Source organism: Microcebus murinus, chromosome 18 (assembly GCF_040939455.1).
Source record: "Microcebus murinus isolate Inina chromosome 18, M.murinus_Inina_mat1.0, whole genome shotgun sequence".
Lineage (NCBI taxonomy): Eukaryota > Metazoa > Chordata > Mammalia > Primates > Cheirogaleidae > Microcebus > Microcebus murinus.
Genome location: NC_134121.1, coordinates 33,750,546 through 33,772,195, shown reverse-complemented (window position 1 = coordinate 33,772,195; position 21,650 = coordinate 33,750,546). Strand labels below are relative to the sequence as shown.

Genomic DNA, 21,650 nt, shown 5'->3' with positions numbered 1-21,650 from the left:
CCAAAGCACTCAGCATTATTAGCTGTTATTATTATTAAATATGAATTTTTGGTCAGATATTATCACAATGCTTCCCCAAATTAGACATCCTTGACCTCTCTATCTGGATGGATCACCAAATTCCAACTTCCCTCCCCTTGACTACCATTGTGATTTCGTATTATATTGTGATGTGATCGCCCCAAAGTGTCTCGTTCTTGCCAACCAGATAGATGTAGATCATGAGAGCAGGGGATGTATTATCAGGGCCTAGCACAGTGTCATGCACACAGTAGGCACTCATTTAGCATTCAGTGAATAAGTTAGTTAATTTTAAAGCCTCTGTCTTTTTCCTTTAAGAACCCAGGTATTTCTTTTTCTATTGTGGAAATAAGCTTTAAAAAAGCAAAGGTAAGTTTTTATGTAGCACTATGGTCTGTGAAACCACACAATCACAGTGTGCTTAACTGCCTGATTTATTTTGTACCCCAAGAAAAATGATCAGAACATTGCATAAAAGAGCTGCATAATGCAGTCTCAAGAACATCTTTGAATAGTTTTCAAAGTAATCAATGGTATTGCTGGGAAACTGTTGCCCAAATGAAGAGCTCTTGTCCAGCGAATCCATGGAGTAATAGATAGACAATTTTCCTTGCTAACACTTTTGTGGCTAAAGAAGAACCCGTTATCAGAGGCAGCAGTAAAAACTTTTCTCAGTAGGCAAGAACGGTCTAAATTTGTTTCCTAGCAACAGGTTCTTCAAAGGAGCTGAAGGATACACAATTTCAGAAGAATTTTCAGTGCACTTTTTTGTTTGAAGGGACGAGAGGTGGAGAGGGGGAAATAAAAGTCAGGGTATGATCAGAGCAGTGCTTCCTCCAGTTAGAGACACAGGTGAGATCTTTTGAATCACAGTATAGGATCCATCTAAGAAATTCAGTCCGATAAAAATGGATGAGGCACCTACCTGTGCAAAGAGAAATTATCCCTGTTCTTTATGGGCCCCGCAATTTAAGAATTTAACAATTTGTCATTCTATGAGCCCCACTCCCAACCATCATCATGGATAGTAGACGAGGAATTGGGTGGCTTGCTAAAATGTTTAGGGATCTCCCAGTGTGAACATCCATTGAATTATACTCAGCAGTTGGAAGAACGAAGATTGGAGAAAAGCAATCTAGGAGAGAAATTGGGGGAACTTTGACTTCCATGAATGGAAACATCTTACCCAAGCAAGACTCTCTCCATAGCTATCTTCCTAGCTCCCATTTTGTGGATTGATGTTCTTAATTTGTTCTTAATATGTTCTTAATTTGATTTTCCAGCTTTGCCTTCTGATAATAATAATAACAACAACAGTAACAACAACAGATAGTATTTATCGAGTCCCCACTATGGGGACTAGTTCATGTAACTATTTTACATATATTATCTTATTTAACCCTTACAATAGTTCTTTGAAATAGCCAACATTATTATTTCTATCAATCTCAGAGCATTGAATCAATTTGTGCAAATCACACTATCATTAAAAAAAAAAAAATGACAGAGCTTGGAGAAATGCTCCTCACTGAAGTAACTCGTCTGACCTATCCAGATCCATGTGGGTGGCGTGGCAAGATCTTTTGTGTGTCTGAGGACACCATGACCTGAGTGCTCCATCTTGGAGAAGACCTGGAACCATGTGAATCTCAGAAAGCAAACAGTTTATATCAATCATGGGGACTTCCCTGCCATTCCCTGTTAGACCTACTACCCTGAAAATTACCCCTTTGGATAGAACCATAATAGATCCAATAAATTATGGCTTGGGAAGCAAGCTAAATTGTCTGGTGGGCTGCCACACTGAAAAAAATTGCCTGCGCAATTGGCAAATTCCTTCCAAGCACAGGCACGGTCTGCTTGTTCCTCCCCTTTCACTGCCATCTTGAATAAAGAGAAAACTGGCATTGGCTCCAATCCCCCTCCTTGCACGCCCCACAAAAGCTTTTATTTCTTGGAAAAGAAAACTGTCCATTTATCCTAATAAGCATGAATTAAGAAAATCACAATTTTTAGGAGTAGTTTCATCTAGTGGAACAATGTGTCCAAACAGAGCCTGCAAGAACAAGGTATAATGTTAGCGTAAACCAGAAGCAAGAGAATGACGTGGGTCTAAGCCGTGGAACTAGGCAACCAGACTCATCATATTTCCTCTCTCTGAGATTAGACCTGGGAGACAAAGTGAGCATCAAGTGATCTTGAAATACTAGGATATTTAGGGGCAGGGAGCTAAACATGCAATGAGATATGGCAGTTAACTTAAATGTTCTCTTTGTGGGCTACGGCTCCCTCTATCCCCAAGACAAGTCTTCCAATTAGTATAATTTCATCTTTAGACAACTCATTTTTTTTTCATCAGTGGCTGTACCTTCAAAAGCAATTCGGCGCCTTTTTCATTTTGAATCAATTACTGTACAATTTTTTTTTTACATAATTTTTTCTCTCTTTGTTTCAGAGGCTACTCTTTAAAGACAGGCACTTCACCTGCAGCAAAATGTAAGTATATTTCCTCCTTGAAATGGTATCTACTTCTCAGCTGTAATTCCTAAAAGCCTCCTAATCTTTAAGGCTCCCAGCTCACATTGCTGCATTTTTAAAGTCTGGCTCAACAAATGCTGTCACAGTTTGAATATAACATTTCACACTATTGATGTGTATAACATCATGGAGCATTTTAGGAATCGTTTTGGATGCAGATTGAAACTGATTGTGGCTGTGACAATATTGCATCTAAAAAGCTAGGTCAAAATGAGGATCGAAAATTTAGGCGATATTCTTTTAGACATTATGATCATGTGACATTGAACATTTGAATATTCAGATTCTCTCAAATGGCTAATTTACATCTCTTTGCCTGCGTGCTCCTCACCTCATAGTCACAGACTGTTTCTTGTTTATGAGCAGGTTTTTAGAGCATGGTAGTTACCTTAATAATTCCTTCCTGTGTGTACTGTGTTACAGCCACTCAGCAAACCAGTGTTCTTTCTAGAACTAATCTCCTGTGCATTATGTTTCTTTATTCTTGGTACTCCCAGTGTCTATACCCAAGTTACCAACCCCTTCTATTCTGAAAGACCAAATAAAATTACAGTAGGTCTGAACAGAGAGTTCTGAGTATTTTCCAGTTTTGCCTTGGCAATTAGGATGTGAATAGTGTTGTTTTTCTTTTTTAATAAAATAAAGGTAAGAATAATTTTAACCAAAAATAACAAAAAGAAAGTTCCTTCTGTCTCTGGAACAATTTGATAATACCCAAATTCCAAAAGCAGGGGATAGATTTATATCCAGCATAAAGATCCCAGCTGTTCAAAAGTAGCTCAAAATGTAGTGAGTTGCCTGTCACACTAAACAAGAGAACAACAACTATAAGGTAGGTGGTTGAGCCAGGTAAACCATGAAAAGGACATCAACTCTCAGCTCCTGATTCATATAGAATTTCCAATAGAGGACACAGCTAAGCAGTCACTGAAGCATTTAATTAGACATTCTTAGTCCTATCAGAATCCAGAAATCTCATTTGAACTGTGCATATTATACAAGTTCTGATAAATTCTCTTTTGAATCATTCAGTGGCTGAAAAAACTATGTGTTCAGCTGAACTGCCAGAAAAACTTAGTTTTTACTGATTTTCCTGGGTATTTTTTGTTTGCTCTCTAGAATACTTTGATCCCAGTGCTGTAGACCAAATATTCAAACATCAGCACAAGACACACTCTAAAAATCATTCAGATTTAATGCCGAGGTATTATGTATTCACTGGAATGCTTTCAAATGTCAATCTCTGTATTATATTGCTTTGGTCTTTATTACATTATCAAGATACCTGCATGTTACAAAGGTTTTAAGCAGCTTTCACCAATGAAGTCATGTTAGATTTTATGAGCAGTCTTCCTTTTCATGTGCTGTCATGAGCATACTATTTGTACAAATGTAAACTTTTGACTGCATTCTTTCTTTTCAACGTGGAACGCTGTTCAGGGAAAATTGCCTATGTTTACTTTCCTGCATGTGCATATTTGATAGCTCTTTATCATACTGTTACTGCCAATTTAGGTTTGCCACTATTTTATATGATGATGTTGAACACTAAAAGATAGCTGGTATATGTTCATGGTGAAAATTAGACAAAGGGCAATTTAAGAAAGCATTTTAAGTCATTATATGTAAATTTAAACACATATATATTATTCCCTCAATCTCTTTATCAAAATTTCTGTTGAAAGCACCCTTCAACTCCTAGATTGGGCGAAAAAACAGGAAGCTGGCTATTTTACCTTAGTAGGCTCAATGTGTGATGGCTATATTTTCACTTTTTTTTTTCAAGGACATACCAAGTGCTTGGTGACTTATTTTATTAGTATATATTCTGGGAAGTAAACTTGCATTGGGATTTTACATCATCCAGACAAAAATGGGTCTGCCTGACTCCCCAAGCCATCTCTGAGCAACTGGGGAAGGTTGGTCTGACCCTCGGAGTTATGGAAACACATTCAAATTACCAGGCAATTGTGCCTTGGGCTCCTTTTGGCAGCCACACTGGATCAGCCCCTCTGCAGTCGGCATTATGTCCTGATGCCAATGGATGATTATATTATTCAACCAATACAAATGGAAAATGACCTAATCAGCTCTCCATTCAGACAAGACTTAGACCTATAGTGAGTGGCAGGAGGCTTTCCAAAGGAAAGTCCTGGAAAGGCGTATGGGACACATGCAATCCCAACCTCACGGATGGAGGACAGACTTAGCGACATCAGGAAAACGTACTCCCATACACAGGGCTAAGCGACGAAAGGAACTCAGGAGTACAAATCGCAGGCTTGCGGCTAAGTCCCAGTTCACTCCCTTAGAAATGGTATGATTTTGAGAATGTTAGTTAATGTCTCAGTCTCTAAGTATCTTCATGCAGGGGGCAGCATGGGGGGGGGGGGGCGAGACGCGTTTCCCTGCCTCCTTCACAGGGCTGTTGTAATAATAACATAAGGTAATGTTTGGGGAAAATTTTACCGTCTGAAATTGTTTTGTGTCTTCAAGAGACTCTTAACAGATTATTGGAGAACCTCCCCGTTTTAGTGGCAGTCCCTGGGATCCTGGTGGCAAACTTTGGTCCCTAAAATTAATACTATACAACAAAAGAAAATAGAACCCTGTCCGGCCAGATCAGTCTTCTGGAAAGACTTGCACCCACATTTTTATGTTTCTTTTCAACTACATATATTTTTTAGGACCCCTGCCTCTGGTGGAAGAGAATTGTCTTCTGGGTGGTATGGGTGAGAAAGTTGCCAAACAAACCTGAATTATCCAGAGGCCTGTAAAATGCGCAATTGCTTTTTAAGAGGCATGGAGATATTGTGTGTTCCTTTCGATTTTTGGCAGTAACCATTTTCTGCAATTTGTGGTTTTGCAATTTCTCTTTACACAGACAACACCCTGGCTCTCATTCAATGCCCCATTGGTGGGGGTGAGGTGGAGGGAAGAGAGAGATTCCCTGGGGCTCTGACTGATCCAGAAAAAGAAGGAAATGTTAATGAAATAAGTCAGAAAGTACAGCTAGAGACTAGTGGAAGTTGGTTGGTTAAAGGGGAAGAAACAACTTCTAAAAATTGCGTGGTGAGGCTAGGATTTTATCTGGGGCTTTCATTATCCTGGCAAAGGTCCGTTGCCCTAAACTCATCGTGCCTCTCCACTGAGCTTTGTCTGGGTTACCATGTCAATCTCTTTTCTTCTTCCTTCCTGTATGCAACAAGCCTAGAGCAGCAGCCTCTTCCATTGGCTGCCCAGGCCTCTTCGGGTGGGATTTTCTTTAAATATTCCACCTCTAAGCATCCACTTTCCAATTATATGAACTTGGTTTGTGTGAGTTAGCTCAAGATCCATGGGCCAGAATTTTTTGCTCTCTTCTGGTTGCCTTTTCTTCCCCTTCCCCAAGGCTGAAATGCCCTTTGCAGAGGAGGTCTGTGGCCCCAACGGGGTACATGGATGTGGCGTTTATCTAGGGGAGAGTGATTTGTTCTGTTTCTATTCATCGCCTCTGGAAAGGCTCTGCAGACTTTTGTTTGCTTTTTTTTATGGCTGCTAGGCACTGTGCTGAAGGATTTAAAGTTGCATCCAGTGTTAACCTTGTATTCCTCCTCTGTTCACTTCTTTATATCAAAACAGTTCCCTGTTCTCCACGGAGTGGATTCCCAGGGCTCATGCCCATAGTTCATGGGCTTTCTTTGCACAAAGCTCGGATATTTCTTCTCTTGTCATGACCTAAATGTCGCTGCTTCTTTTGTTTCTAAAAGGAATATAAAGATAATTGCTACTCATCTGTTAATTATAATCCCCCCAATTCCGCATATTTGGGAAAAATATGATCTTACTGTGTGTGTGTGTTCTAAAGGTTTAGGGAATTGTGTCTGTTATGAAATCATAAATCATGGGATTTTTATTTTAGAAGACGCTTTCATCATGATGCAGTTCAGTGTCCCACACCCCAACCCATTGTCCTTCTCACAGCACCCTCTCTAGAAGCCCTTCCCCTGTCTCACATGGTAGCCCCATCCAATTTTTAATAGCTCCATACTCAAACTTTCTTTTGCTAACCCCGGATAACCTCTTTATGACTTCAGGTCATTTTTGGTGGTTTTGCCTTCTGGAGCAGCTCAGAAGAAGTTGACTCCTTCTTCCACATGACAACCCTCCAAATATTTTGGAATCTGATCACATATACTTTCGGAGTCTTCCTTGTCCAGGCTAAACATCCCTGATTCCTTCAGCCATCCTTCATATGAATTGGTTTAGTTATCCTTTTCCAGTTGTGCCAGTTGCATTTTTCCACGTCTGTCTTAAAATGTTACAGCCTGAACTGAAAAGAATACTGTAGAGATGGCCGGCCATATAGAGTTCCAAGAAGAAAAAAAACAAAACAAAACAAAAATCTCTCATCGTGGACATGTCAGTTGTATTACTAGAACCTCAGATCACATCAAAAAAGTAACAGCTCTTCAGTCCCACGGTTAATCCTAAAATCTCTAGATAAGTTACATAAAAGCTGCTGCGAAAGCAGATTTTTCCAGTCCTGTACTTATGCAGTTGGTTTTGAATACTACGCAAACCCTTACATTTTTCCCTGTATCACTGATTAGGTTCAGAATATTAGTGGAAACTATTAGGAGCTTTTTGAATTTGAATTATTTTAAATCTTGTACCAGTTTGACCCGCCTATTGACTTCACTCAAGAGATTGATAAAAATACTGAATATCTGGAGTTTAAGCTCCTCAAAGGTGGAATCATGTTTTATTTATCTTTGTCTCTCCTGAAATGTGTGTGACATTCTGTTAAACGACCAGATGCTCAGTAAATGCGCTTATTAAATCAGTCAATAGAATCAAATACAGGCAGCTTCCAGCACCCTGACAGGGACCTGTCTTTAGATTGATGTCAGTGCCCTTTAGAAACTAAGCAAAGTATTAATTTTAAACTATACTGCTAATGCTTGGCAATTTTGTGGCACTAGAGTGTTGACTAATGGTTTGGCCTCAAGGGCTAGATTGCCTGCAATTTAACCTTGTTAGACTTTCTAGGCTATGTGCTTTGAAGCAAGTTAAATCAGCTCCTTGGATTTGTTCCTACTGTGTAAGATATGATAAGTTATTTGCATCTGCCTTCTCAGGTTGCTGTGATGATTAACCCATATAGAGAATATGGGGGAACTACTGATAATATAAAACAATAATTAATAACAGTAATAGTTGTATTGTTGTTGCTTTTGTTGTTATTCTTAAGATATACTAGTGTAACTACCCAGTCCTAAGAGGAACAAAAGCCAGTTTGGCAAAACTTGTTCAAAGTAAACCCATATTAACTACAAAAAATAATTTTATTATCAAACGCTAGTATAATCTGGCTGTAACCGACTGCTTCATGGGTCACCTAAGTTCAGATACGCATTTAAAAAAATACGAACATCTAAAAAGATGAAAATAATGTAAAATTTTACTAAAGTCCTTTAAGGGGGGATTATATTACATTCCACAGCAAAATATTCTAAAGAACTTCTTTACCCAAATTCCTTATAGTAACTACTCAAAATTTTATCTCTCTCTCTCTCTCTCTCTCTCTCTCTGCTCTATACAACAAAATCTCACCTTGTGCTGCTTTTTTCCTTACCTACCTCTTCTCTCCTAATCATGCCCAGTTCTCTAGAATTACTAAGTTACTAGTCTATTCTTTTTAGGTTTACAAAAACTGCATTTCCTATGTAATTTCAATGTGGCCCCTCCAGGCTACATGTGAAAAAGAAATGTGTATGCATATGTATATACATATATCTACATTCTTATAAATTTTACTGATATCATGGATGCATAGCACACAATTTACAAATAATAATAAAACATAATACTCTTTATTGTAAATTCTATCTAGCCAACTGAGTCTTACAGAATACTTTCACTGGTTTTTGCTGAGCTCAAATCTGTAGCCAACCTATGACTGTAATTGATGAATGAATATTGTTTCCATCTAAATGTGGTTGATATTTTTGCTTACGTTAATGAGTAAGACAAAAGTGAAATGACAAAGATGTATGTCACTAGTCCACTCCTCATCAATAATGTGAACAACTTCTTTGCTAAATTGGATAATAGTGTTTGAATATGGTTGACTATTTCCTCAAATTTCCATATTATTTGCAACATGACAGCTATAGACAGAACATTCCTTTTTGTTTAATCTGCATTATTAACATTTTCTCCATCACTTTCTTCAATCTACGAAACAACAAAACAATAAATCAAGTCCTGGTTTGTAGTATTTGCCAATTTCTGTGGTGTAAATGCTCCCACCGTGGCCATTTTTAAGCTACTAAAATGTCACTAAATGTGGAATTGGGAAGATCTGCAGTAGCACACATTTATATGGTATTGCCACCATACAGATAAAATACATGCAAATAATCTAAAAAACATAGGTAATAATAAAATGCAGCAAAATAATTAGGAAATAATAGATTTTAAGTATTTATTTCCTTTGTTTTTAATGTAACTGTAAGTTTGTATAATTTAATTTTTAAGAATGGTTTCATCTACAATCCTTTACAATTTCCTGAAAATCTAACAACCCTTTGCAAACTGGTACAAACCATCTCTAGCATAACACTGGTCCTTTCTGTTTACATAGCAGTGGGGGTGGGAAGTGGGAAAAAGATATCAAGGTATGAATGAGAATGTTTCAAGTTATTTTTTTCTCAAGTTAATTTTTAAAAAACCTTCGGAGTTTTGCCAAAGATAAGAGGCAATTTTCTATGCCTTCAGAAGCTACCTTCTACCACCCTTGCCATGAAAATGTTTTCATCTTTAGTTTTGATTATTGACTCAAAGATTCTTTCATTATATCTTTTCTTAACAATTTTTTTTAAGACTCCAAGTATCAGAAACTCAAGTTAAAAGGGAATGAGGAGGAGAGAATTGTAAGAATGTAGATATTTAATGAAATCTGCAAATACAAAATCTAGCTGGCCCTTATGTTAACTTCAACTGGAAAGCTCCATAAGGAATGGAGAGAAGTCAGTTAATGGGTATAAAAATACAATTAGAGAGAAGGAAAAAGGTCTAGTGTTTGACAGCACAGTAGGGTGACTATATTTAACAATAACATATAGTTCAAAATAGCTAGAAGAGAAGAATTGGAATGTTCTCAGCATAAAGGAAAGATAAATGTTTGGGGTGATGGATATCCCAATTACCCTGAGTTGATCATTACAAATTGTATACATGCATCAAAATATCATATGTGCCCCCAAAATATGTACAACTATTATATATTTTAAAAGCTAAAAAGAAAAAATAATTTTTTAAAAAAGAATTAAAGCTGTTGTCTTCTCCCTGGGGCCTCACGGTATCTCCCACCTCTGTTGACCAGGACAACCTATTTACTCTCTAGATTGCATATGTGCCAAAAAGGCAGACACAGACATCAAGAACTGGACACTTTATCTCCTTTTTCCATCTGGGAAATCCACATGGATTCCAAACTCCAAGGAAGGAAATCCACATGGTGCAGATCTTTCTTCCTTGGCAGGCTGCTGGCTAGGACATGGATGGGATTCCTGATACTGAAACACCTCTGGTTCCATTAGCTGTGTCTCCAGCAGAGCTGTGGGCAGGGACAGGATCAGATGAATGCAAGGGCAGTGCCCACATTAAGGAGCTGTGACTAGACAAACGCAATGATTGACATTTTCGGTATAATATCCATAAACTCTTCTATTAAAAAGAGAAACTATTATGAAATATTTTAAATATAGAGGAAAACAAATCATGTACTTATCATTCACAATGAACTAATGTTAACACTTTTCATCATATGATTCAAATTTTTATGGATTTTAAGGAAATAAACTAATATAAATGTAATTAAATCTTTATATGCCCCCTTCCTGATTTTATTCTGCTTTATTATTCTCCAACAAAAAAATAACAATCCTGTGTGTTTAACCATGTTTTACTCTAACAATGAGCAATATCCACCACTGCTTCATAATTTTTTAAGTTTTCATAAATGATATCAAACCATATGTGCTATTCTGTAATTTTTTTCAGTCAACATTGTGTTTTTGAGATTTATCCAAATGAATATGTGGCTATGATTTGCTATTTTAACTCTAGATAGTATTCCATTGCATGAATATACTACTATTTATTTATTTATTCATTCTATTGGTAAACAATTAGGTTACAGTCGATTTTTGCTATAAAAAACAGTGCTGCAATGATTATCCTTATATAGCCTTCTGCACCTGGGCAGAATTTTCTCCAGGTTACCTAGATGTGAAATTGTTGGAGTATATGGTATATAATGTATAAATATTATTAAATACTGCCAAATCGCTCTTAATGGTTGACCAGTTTACATTTCCTTGAGCAGAGCATGCAAGTTTCTATTTCCCCAAATCTTTGCCAACACAGGTTATTTGCAGACCTCAAAATTTTTTTCAATAGGATGGGGTCTCATTTTTCTAGTTTTCAATTCCCTAATTTCTAGTGAAGTTGAGCATCTTTTCATATGTTTGTTAGTCATTCAGTTTTCTTTTTTTTTTTTTTTTTTTTTTTTTTTTTATGTCACCAAAGGCCAAAGTGGATGCCCTTGGCTCTGTTTTATTGACCTCAGAGCACCCTTTGAGTACAGTCTTTTTTTAAAAAAAAGCCACACACACAGTGGGAACAGGAACTGAATCCAGGATGGTGGCACCTGACCCCAGAAGAATCCCTCAACCAAGACAGATTTATACAAAATGCAGAGGGGAAAATGAGGCAATGTGGTTCTGAGTCGAGGGTCAGCCGATTGGCAGAGGAGCAGTCAGCGAAGGCACAGGCCAGTCATGCCTCTTTCTCGTAAGTACGAGTGCAAACTACGCTGCCGTGGGTGAGCGTCAGGATAAGTTTCCCATCACTTAGCTCCCGCACAAGTGTTGTCTCTTGCCCATTCCACTTCTGCACGTGAACAAGTTTGCCTCCATCCAGTGTCACAGTGGACTTGACCTTCCTGTCATCTGCTGTTGTCTCGTCGAACTCCACCCCTAGCTTAAAGCTGATCTCTGTGTTCTTGAAGGTGCTCTGTGTCTTTAGGATGATAGTGTCCCCATTCTTTTCGATGATTGTGGTAGGCTTGGTCATGTTGGCCACCTGTCTGGTAGCAAAACCCACCCCGATTGACTTCATGTAGTCATCGAAATTCTTGCTGTCCACTAGTTTCCAGGTGCCCAGGAAGGCGTCCACCATGGTGATGCTGGGCTAGGCTGAGAGAGCAGCTGAGAGAGCAGGCGTGCAAAGACTCCGGACTGGCCTCAGTTTTCTTTTGTGAATAGCCTATTCACATCTGTTAACTGTTTTTTAATCAGTTACTACTTTATTTTTGTGGATTTGTATAAGTTAAATTATCTATTCTGTTTAGTAATCTATTTTCTGTTATATACAAATATCTTTTAAACCCAATTGTTGGCCTTTTTACTTTTTGTAATTTTTATTATGAAGGCATTTACATTTTAATGTAATCTAAATTTTTGAGCTTTTCATTTAGCAGTTGTTTTTTATTTCTTACTTTGGTGTCATAGAGATATTCTTCTGTACATTATTTTAAAAGTTTAAAAGTTTTGATTTCACATTTGTGGTTTTTATTAATTTGGAATTTATATTTTGTATGGTGTGAAGTAGGGATCTAATTTTATATTTTTCTTATGGAAAACCAATTGACCCAGCATAATTAAAAAAACAAATAGTTCATGATTTCCTCATTGAATTACTATGTCTTCTCTGTCATAAACTCACTTTCCATATGTCTGGTTCTATTTCTGAGAAATCTAGTCTGTTTGAATAGCCTATTGGTCTCCCCCAATACTATGACACTTTCTCTTAGATATTCTAGCTTTATAGTACAACAATCCCCCCATATCCACAAGGGATAAGTTCCAGGAACCCCAGCGGATGCCTGAAACCATGGATAGTACTGACCCCTGTACTCTAATACTATTTTTTGCTATACATACATACCTATGATAAAGTTTAATCTATAATTAGGCACAGTAAGAGATTAACAACAACAATAATAAAATAGAACAATTATAACAATATGCCAGCACTCTTGTGCTTTAGGGCCATTTTTAAGTAAAATAAGGGTTACTTGAACACAAGCACTGCAATCTCGAGACAGCCCATCTGATAACCCAGATGGCAACTAAGTGACTAAGGGGTGGGTAGCACAAACAGCATGGATATGCTGGACAAAAGAATGATTCACGCTGGGGAGGAGGGACAGAGCCCCGAGCCAGGTAGTGTGACATTTCTTCACGCTATTCAGAATGGCACGCAATTTCAAACTTAGGAATTATTTATTTCTGGGGTTTTCCATTTAATATTTTTGGATCACAGTTGACCACAGGTAACTTAAACTGTGGAAAGTGAGACTGCAGATAAGGAGGGATTCATCTAATTCTCAGTATCTGACTGGGCAAGGTTGTGTGCTTGGATTTGTTCTTTAATATTATTGCCTATGTATTCTTTGTCTTTTATTTTCTCAAGTCAATTTTAAAATTAGTTTGTCAATTTCCACAAAAATCCCTATTAGAATTTTGATGCAATTGCATTGTGTTTATAGATTAATCAGTTGATAGCTTTGTTATACCATTCTATCCCATCCCTCAGTATGATACATTGTGCAATATAGTTAATCTTTTTATGAACTTTAAAATGTTTTATAAATTTCTCCACAAGACACTTAAACATATTTTGGTATAATTTATTAGTATAGTTTGTTGCTATGTGAATGATCTTTATTCTATTATCTTTTAAAATGATTATTAGTGTTGTTTAGCAATACAACTGATTTTTTTAATACTAGTTTTTTTTTATTTCAGCATATTATGGGGGCACAAATGTTTAGGTTTTGTATATTGCCTTTACCCTACTCAAGTCAGAGCTTCAAGCATGTCCTTCCCCCAGTGTGTACCACACCCATTAGCTGTGAATATACCCATCCCCTCCTCCACCCTCCCATCTGCCTGACACCTGAATGTTATTACTATATGTACACTTAAGTGTTGATCAGTTAATACCAATTTAATTATGAGTACATGTGGTGCTTGTTTTTCCATTCTTGGGATACTTCACTTAGTAGAATGGGCTCCAGCTCTATCCAGGATAATACAAGAGGTGCTAGATTATCATTGTTTTTTGTAGTTGAGTAGAACTCCATGGTATACATATACCATATTTTATTGATCCACTCATGTATTGATGGCCATTTGGATTGTTTCCACAACTTTGCAATTGTGAATTATGCTGCTATAAACATTTTAGTGCAGATGTCTTTTTTATAGAATGTCTTTTGTTCTTTTGGGTAGATTTCCAGTAATGAGATTGCTAGATCAAATGGTAGTTCTACTTGTGGCTTTTTGAGGTATCTCCATATTGCTTTCCACAGAGGTTGTACTGGTTTGCAGTCCCACCAGCAGTGTCTGAGTGTTCCTTTCTCTCTGCATCCACGCCAACATTTATTATTTGGGGACTTTTTGATAAAGGCCATTCTCACCGGAGATAAGTAATATTGTGGTTTTGATTTGCATTCCCTTTATGATTAGAGATGTTGAACATTTTTCATGTTTGTTGGCGATTAGTCTATCGTCTTTTGAAAAATTTCTGTTCATGTCCTTTACCCACTTTTTGATAGAGTTGTTTGATTTTTCTTGCTGGCTTTCTTGAGTTCTATAAAGATTCTAATTATCAGCCCTTTATCGGGTGTGTAGCATGTGAATATTTTCTCCCATTCTGTATGTTGTCTATTTTCTCTTGCGATAGTTTCCTTGGCTGTGCAGAAGCTTTTTTATTTGATTAGGTCCCGTTTATTTATTTTTGTTGTTGCTGTGATTGCCTTTGGGGTCTTCTTCTTTATAAATTCTTTCCCTAGGCCAATGTCTATAAGAGTTTTTTCAACATTTTCTTCTAGAATTCCTATAGTTTCATGCCTTAAGTTTAAGTCTGTTGTCCACTGTGAGTTGATTTTTGTGAAAGGTAAAAGGTGCAGATCCTGTTTCAGTCTTCTGCATGTGGCTATCCAATTTTCCCAGCAGCATTTATTGAATAAAGATTCTTTTCCCCAGCATATGTTTTTGTCTGCTTTGTCAAATATTAGATGACTATATGGCTTTTATATTTGGGTTCTCAGTTCTGTTCTATTGATCTATCTCTCTGTTTTTGTACCAACACCATGTGCTTTTGGTTACTATAGCCTTTTAGTATAGCTTGAAGTCTGATATTGTGATTCCTCTAGATTTTTTCTTTTTTCTTAAGATTGGTCTGGCTATTTGGGCTGTTTTCTGGTTCAAAATAAAATGCAGAATTATTTTTTCTATATCTGTTGAAGTATGGCTTTGGTAATTTGATGGCGATTGCATTGAATTTGTAAATCACTTTGGGTAATATGAACATTTTAACAATGATGATTCTGCATATCCATGAGCATGATGTGTTTTTCCATTTGTTTGTATCCTCTGTGATTTCTTTCCTAAGAGTTTTGTAGTTCTCCTTGTAGAGACCTTTCACCACCTTGGTTAACGTATATTCTTAGGTATTTTATTTTCTTTGTAGCTATTGAGAATAGTATTGAGTCTTTGATTTGACTCTCACCTTGACTGTTATTAGCATATAAAAATGCTACTGATTTATGTACATTGATTTTGTATACTGAGACTTTGCTGATTTTATTTGTCGATTCCAGGAGATTCTTGGTAGATTCTTTGGGTTTTTCAAGAAATAAGATGATATTGTTCAGCAAAGAGTGATAGTTTGACCTCCTCTTTCTCAATTTGGATATCCTTAATATTCTTCTCTTGCCTGATTGCTCTGGGTAGGCCTTCTAGCATTATCTTGAATAGTAGTGACAGTGGGCATCCTTGTCTTGTTCTAGTTCTTAGGCAGAATGGTTTCAATCTTTCCCCATTCAGTATGATGTTGGCTGTGGGTTTGTCAGATGGCTTTTATAATTCTGAGATATATTCTTTCTATGCCTAGTATGTTGAGGATTTTTATCGTGAAAGGATGTTGGATTTTGTCAAATGCTTTTTCTGCATCTATTGAGATAATCATATGGTCTTTATTTTTGCTTTTTTATGTGCTTAATCACATTTATTGATTTATATATGTTAAACCATCTTTTCATCTCTGGGATGAAACCCACTTGGTCTTGGTGGATTTTTTTTTTTTTTTTGATGTGCTGTTGAATTGATTAGCTAGTATTTTATTGAGGATTTCTGTATTTATTTCTTTTCTTAGCTGTAGTAAAATTTGCTTTATGTATCTTGAAGCTGCTGTTTTGGGCACATATATATTTAGGATTGTTATGTCTTCTTGTTGAATTGTTCCCTTTACCATTACATAATGATCCTCTTTGTCTTTCTTTACCTTTGCTGGCTTAAGTTCAATTTTATCTAATATGAGAATGGCTACACCTGCTCTCCTTTGATTTCGTTTGCATGGAATATTTTTTTCATCCTTTCATGTAAGTCTGCATGCATCCTTGTGGTTTAAATGTGTTTTCTGGAGACAGTAGATATTTGGTTTGTGTTTTTTAATCCATTCAGCCAGCCTATGTCTTTTGAGAGGAGCGTTCAGTCTGTTAACATCAATGGATAGAGTTAATTTGTGGGATGTCGGTCTGTTTGTCCTGTTGGATAGTCCCTTGTTGCTTTGTTTTACCTCTGTTCTATCATTTTATAAGAATTTTGGAGTTTTTTAGGTGACTTTTCACTGGTGGGTATCTGGTGTGTGATTTTTATATGGTGCTGTTCTGAGTATTTTATGTAGGGCAAGTCCATACATGGCAAATATCCTCAGTGTTTGCTTGTCTGGAAAAGACTTAATTTCTCCATCAATTGTGAAACTTAGTTTTGCAGGATACAAAATTCTAGGTTGACAGTTGTTCTGTTTAAGTTGATTGAAGATGGGGCCCTAATCCTTCTGTCTTATAAGGTTTCTGCTGAGAATTTTGCAGTTTGCCTAATGGATTTTCATTTGGAGGTTATTTGATGCTTTCATCTTGTTGCTTGCAGAATTTTCCTTCATTTTGACTTAGGCCAGGTTGATTACTCTGTGTCTTGGAGATGACCTATTTGCTATGAATCTTCCTGGTGTTCTATGTCCATCTTGTATCTGTACATCTGAGTGTCTGGTGATACCAGGGAAGTTTTCCTCAATAATTTCCTCAAATAGGTTTCCCATGCTTTTAGCTCTTTCTGTCTCTTGGATACCTATAATTCAAATGTTAGTTCACTTCACATAGTTCCATATCTCTCTCATTGATTGCCTGGACTTTTTTATGTTTCTTGCCTCTTTGAGTGACTGGGTTATCTCAAGAGCCTTGTCTTCAAGCTCTGAGATTCTTTCTTCTCCTTGATTTAACCTGTTAAAGCTTTCTGCTATATTTTGGAATTCCCCAGATGACTCTTTCATTTCTTTAAGTTCTATTCTATCTTTTCTTATTTTTTTTCTCCTTCTTCTTGTTGGTTTTCAGTTTTCTTCTATTCCATTTATCTTATTGGCCATGCATACTCTGAATTCCATTTCTGTCATTTGGCAATTTCCTTGTGAGTGTAGTCCACTACTGTAGCTCTATTGCGATCCCTTGAGGGTGTCAAACTTTTTGTTTTTTCATGTTGCCAGGGTTTTTTGTTGTTGGTGGTGGTGGTTTGGTGTTTGTTTGTTTGTTTGTTTGTTTGTTTGTTTGTTTGTTTGTTTGTTTTGCTGGTTTCTTTTCATCTGACTCCTCCTCTTTTAGCTCTGGGCTAATAGGATTGGAGGGCCCCTGTTCTCCTTTGCTGGGAACCAAGTCCAAGAGTGATGGCTATTCAGGGCTGGAGGGTCCTGAGTCAAGTGTTGGACCTCGGGGAGGTTCCACTGGCCTAGCAGTAGTGGTGGGGACTCAGTGTGAGGAAGCTGAATGAGTGAGTACTGTTACCATTCATCTTTATGATTTTCAGATTTTTATACTTGAAATTAGATGCTGAGTCATTCTATAAATCCAGGCAGACTGCATACAACCAGCAGAGAAGAGATGAACATAGCTGGAGCCAGATGACCTTAGTAGAGGAGTTAGATGTATAGTTACTAATAAGAGTTCTGGCAGGGTATGGAGAGTCAAGAGATGATCTTCCTAGAATTCCCACCGTGGCACTGTGACACTTGTCCCAATTTACTCCTCAGTAAAATAGGCAAACCACTACTTTGCATTTGGAAGGGTTTAATTTAGGCAAGGATCACTCAGATGGCCAACTTTTTGTTTTATTCAAATTTCAACATATTTTCTTAGTCTTAGTAATTAAAGTTTTTCTAATTTCCATATGTGTTTCCCAAAAGAGGCTTTCAGTAATGTTGAACATATGAAGTACCAAACATTTTCTGATTGCTTACTTGTATGTAACACCTTGAAATTTGCTGGGATAGCTTTATTTGTATTTCAAATTATAATACTCAAGGTCCATTTTTAATAGGCAAATTTACCTATATAACATTTGGTGAAAAAGAAAAGAAAAATAACAGTTAAATGATGTGAGAAATGTTACCTGTCTACTCACTCAATGATCTTTTGCCAGACACAAGAGGCAGTGGACAGTCTGAAACTATTGGTTCATTAGGTAATTCATTTTCTGCCCTTTCAGATCTTCATAGAGAGAAGGGCTTGTCAAGTGGACAGTGATTCTAGCATTTAGCAGGGGTTTTTGGTTTGTTTTTATTTTGTTATGTTTTGTTTTCTAACTTCATGGCACCTAAACACAAGATAACTACTTTATCTGTGCTCAACAATTATCTTTCCTTCCACACTCACGCTGGATTTCATTGAAAGATGGTTCCATAGTGTACTTTATGGGTGATTTAATGAATTTTTACTCCTAATTTTGAGGATTGATGATTTTTACCTTACATGCTGACTTTAAAGCCAAAAATCCCATATGAACAGTGACTTTATTGTAATTCTAAAATTTCATCAGTAACATTTTAAAGCTGAGAGCAGACACTTAAAGTAATACTGTTTCGTCTTTGTAGAAGAGATCATTTCATTTACAATGTTTTAAACAAGAAGCCATTCTAGTCCTTTTTAATTATGTCATTAAAATGAAGACGAAATAGAAGTGGGAGCTGTGAGGCACTCTCAAGAGAAAAGCACTTCTGTAAGGAAACTGGTGGATCCTACTTTTATTCTGAAATTTTAACACAGACCTGCAGGAGCTGTGCTAGTAATTGGTTTTTGTAGTTTTGCTACAGCACTAAGTCATGTTTTATGGATTTGGATTCTTTTAATAGGACAGCTTTGTTGCAATTTATTAAAAGAGAAGATAGGCAGCCTCAAACTACTAAGAGGTCAAAGAGAAAAAAGCAGATGGGTCTCCTCCCTTGAATCAAGTTGTTAATAAAATGGTCCTACCTGTCAAGATAGCATCTCTTTGTAGATATATGCATTTGTCAAGAAATAGGCACCTGCAATAAAAGTTGCACCATTCTATTGTTCTACACCACTACTGTCCCTAATCATATGAGAAGAAAGTGATTCCAAACTGCATTAGAAATATAACTTGGGATATATATGTCACTCAGATAGGAGTCTTCTTCCAATTTTCTTGTTTGAAGCAAACCTACTTCATATATAGCATTGTGGGCAGAAGCTTCAGTGAGGATTGAACTGAGACCTTTTATCTGTTCTTCTCCCAAGAAATTAATTTCCCCAAAGAGATCAAGTCCATAACAAATACATTATAATGTCATTCACTAATCCATTTTTTGTAGCTCAAGTTAGAAGCTCCTTTTGCTATTTTTCTCTCTAATAGAGCTCATCCTTTGAAGGGTTTAGCCTACTATACAAATAGTTAATACTAAACGTTACCTTTTTATTAATCAAAATGAGAAGTTGCCAATCAGAATTTTGATTTAAGATGATTTGATCAGTATTTTCATATGAATTGTAATAATTCGATAAAGAAACAAAGAAACTTCCATTTTCAACTAGACTTTTTTAAAATATAGGCAATTTCCTTTGCTGTGTATAATATGATATATGACTAATAATTATGTTAAAATCTGATACACAAATGTTAAAGCATAGTCATACATGTTATCACAGAGTTTCCATTCAGAACTGAAAAAGTATTATAAAACTCCTAATTACATCTTGTCTTTTATGCACAGGCTTCAAGCATCAGTTGCTTATCCCAGAATTCTGTTTAATTTTGCTTCTGCTAAAAACACACAGTAAACCAGCCTATGTCTAAAAAATATCAAACCAAGGCTAAAGATCTGCTGCTTTCAGCGTGTGGAATGGTTTCTTTCTTAAATCTATGCTTGTCAGTAGAATTATGTCTATCAGTTTCTCATTTCCCATTGATTTTTATAAAATAACAAGATAAAATATAATATATGCTCAGATAATTGACAAATAAATGCAGCTTTGCAGACAACAGTGGCATTGCTGCAAAGCCTGATTGGCAAACAGCACCACATAAAGAAAACTTGAAATGGTTATTTGGTTAGCTAAGGCACAAATCTGAACTTGATACAGGAAAGGAAATTTCAAGATTTTAATAAATAATATGCAACATTTTAGGTCATTTGAAAGTTAAACTTTTAAAAGTTGAGCACCACATATACTAAAAGTAACAAAGATTTCTCATAGATATTTCAGAGCTTAGACTAACAACCGTAAATAAAAATTAACAACAACAAAAACCTCCACTAGGAAAATTTTTCAGTTATATAATAGCTACATAGTAGCAATTGTTACCATTTATTATTATTGAATATTCATTATGTGCTAGACTTTAAACTAGGCATTTTCTACCCATGATTTTTTTCCTAATTACCTGATTTGATCTTATTACTAGCACTGCAAAATAAGGATTAAATTTCACAGAAGAAACTGAATGTCAGAGAGAAATCATTTTGGCCAAGATCACACATAACTAGAAAATGGAAGAACTAGAATTAAAATCAAGTCTGAGTCTAAATGTCATGCTCTTTTTTCCACATGTACTTTTCTTCTTAATACTGTCTATTAAAACTGAATAAAATTGTTACATTTTTCCAGATTTCTAACTTGACTTAGTATGTTTTCTCTCAAGCTATATTCTGGAAAATTTCTTAGATAATGGATAGCAGGGTCCTGCTTGTTGCCTATATTAAATGTTTAGAAAGCAATATTGTTTTAACTACTATTAATTTTGGAGAATTGGACAGAGCAATGCCTTCCAATCGAACTTGTCTAAATACCTTTGAATGTGACACACTATCATTTCGGAAGAATATGATCCAATGTATTCAGTAGTCAGCAACCATGAGATCTACAAGAAGGGAGATTAAAATAAGTAACATTGCTGGGAGCCTGGTCCTTATGTCCATTATTTCATTGACTCCTCACCACATCCTTTTGGTAGGTATCATGATCACCATACCACACACAGACTCAGAAGTTAACAAGGTCATACAACTAATCACTGGGTACTTGAACCTGGGTCTGTTGATCTTCAAAGCCTCACCCCATGATACAGAGTATGAGAAGCCTGGTGCCTAATGTCCGTAGGCAGAGGGAGAGGTAATGGACTCCTCCCTAGCAGATGAGTGACCTTATACTACCAAACATCACTGTTGTCACAAGCTCTCCAAATTTTGTTCTGCCTCTCATTTGTCAGCATACAACAATGATCATAGTTTCCATTTACTATACACCAGTCTATGCTAATTACTTAACTATGTTCTTTACGTATGTTATGCCTGGAGAAATAAATATTTGTTGAATGAATACAAGATTTAATGCATCATCTAATAATCATAACAATATTGTGCAACTTCAATTTCCATTTTGATGTAGGTGGAAGGCAGAGATTGATGGAGGCCAGATGGTATAGTTAGAAGAGCTAGACTTCAAGTATCTCTCAGACCCCAGAGCCCATGCTCTTCCCAAGAATGACTCTACCTGGAGGTTACCACCACTGGTGGGGCTTTTTGCTTTTAGGTGCTGAGAATTCTATTTTATTACATTTTATTTGGAAATCTATTTGACACTAGTCATGATTTCCCCAGAAGCAGTCCCTGAGGGCAGGGTGAAAGTA

The 21,650-nt window shown here is 36.5% G+C and overlaps 2 protein-coding genes across 2 annotated transcripts in view; one reads left to right on the top strand and one right to left on the bottom strand.

The window, feature by feature from the left end:
* ANKFN1 (ankyrin repeat and fibronectin type III domain containing 1) overlaps positions 1-21,650 on the top strand; it is a 268,470-nt gene that overhangs the window by 23,635 nt on the left and 223,185 nt on the right. Inside the window, exon 2 of the mRNA XM_012736042.3 lies at positions 2,477-2,517. Within this exon, the coding sequence (XP_012591496.2) occupies positions 2,477-2,517 (41 nt within the window). The remainder of the gene's footprint in view (positions 1-2,476; positions 2,518-21,650) is intronic.
* Positions 11,094-11,849, bottom strand: LOC142861866 (fatty acid-binding protein, heart). The gene has a single exon (XM_075993945.1). It carries the CDS (start codon positions 11,785-11,787, stop codon positions 11,386-11,388), a length of 402 nt encoding a protein of 133 aa, XP_075850060.1. The 5' UTR covers positions 11,788-11,849; the 3' UTR covers positions 11,094-11,385.

Bases quoted from the DNA above. Each gene is read 5' to 3' on its own strand.
- LOC142861866 (XM_075993945.1), bottom strand. From the start codon at position 11,787: ATGGTGGACGCCTTCCTGGGCACCTGGAAACTAGTGGACAGCAAGAAT.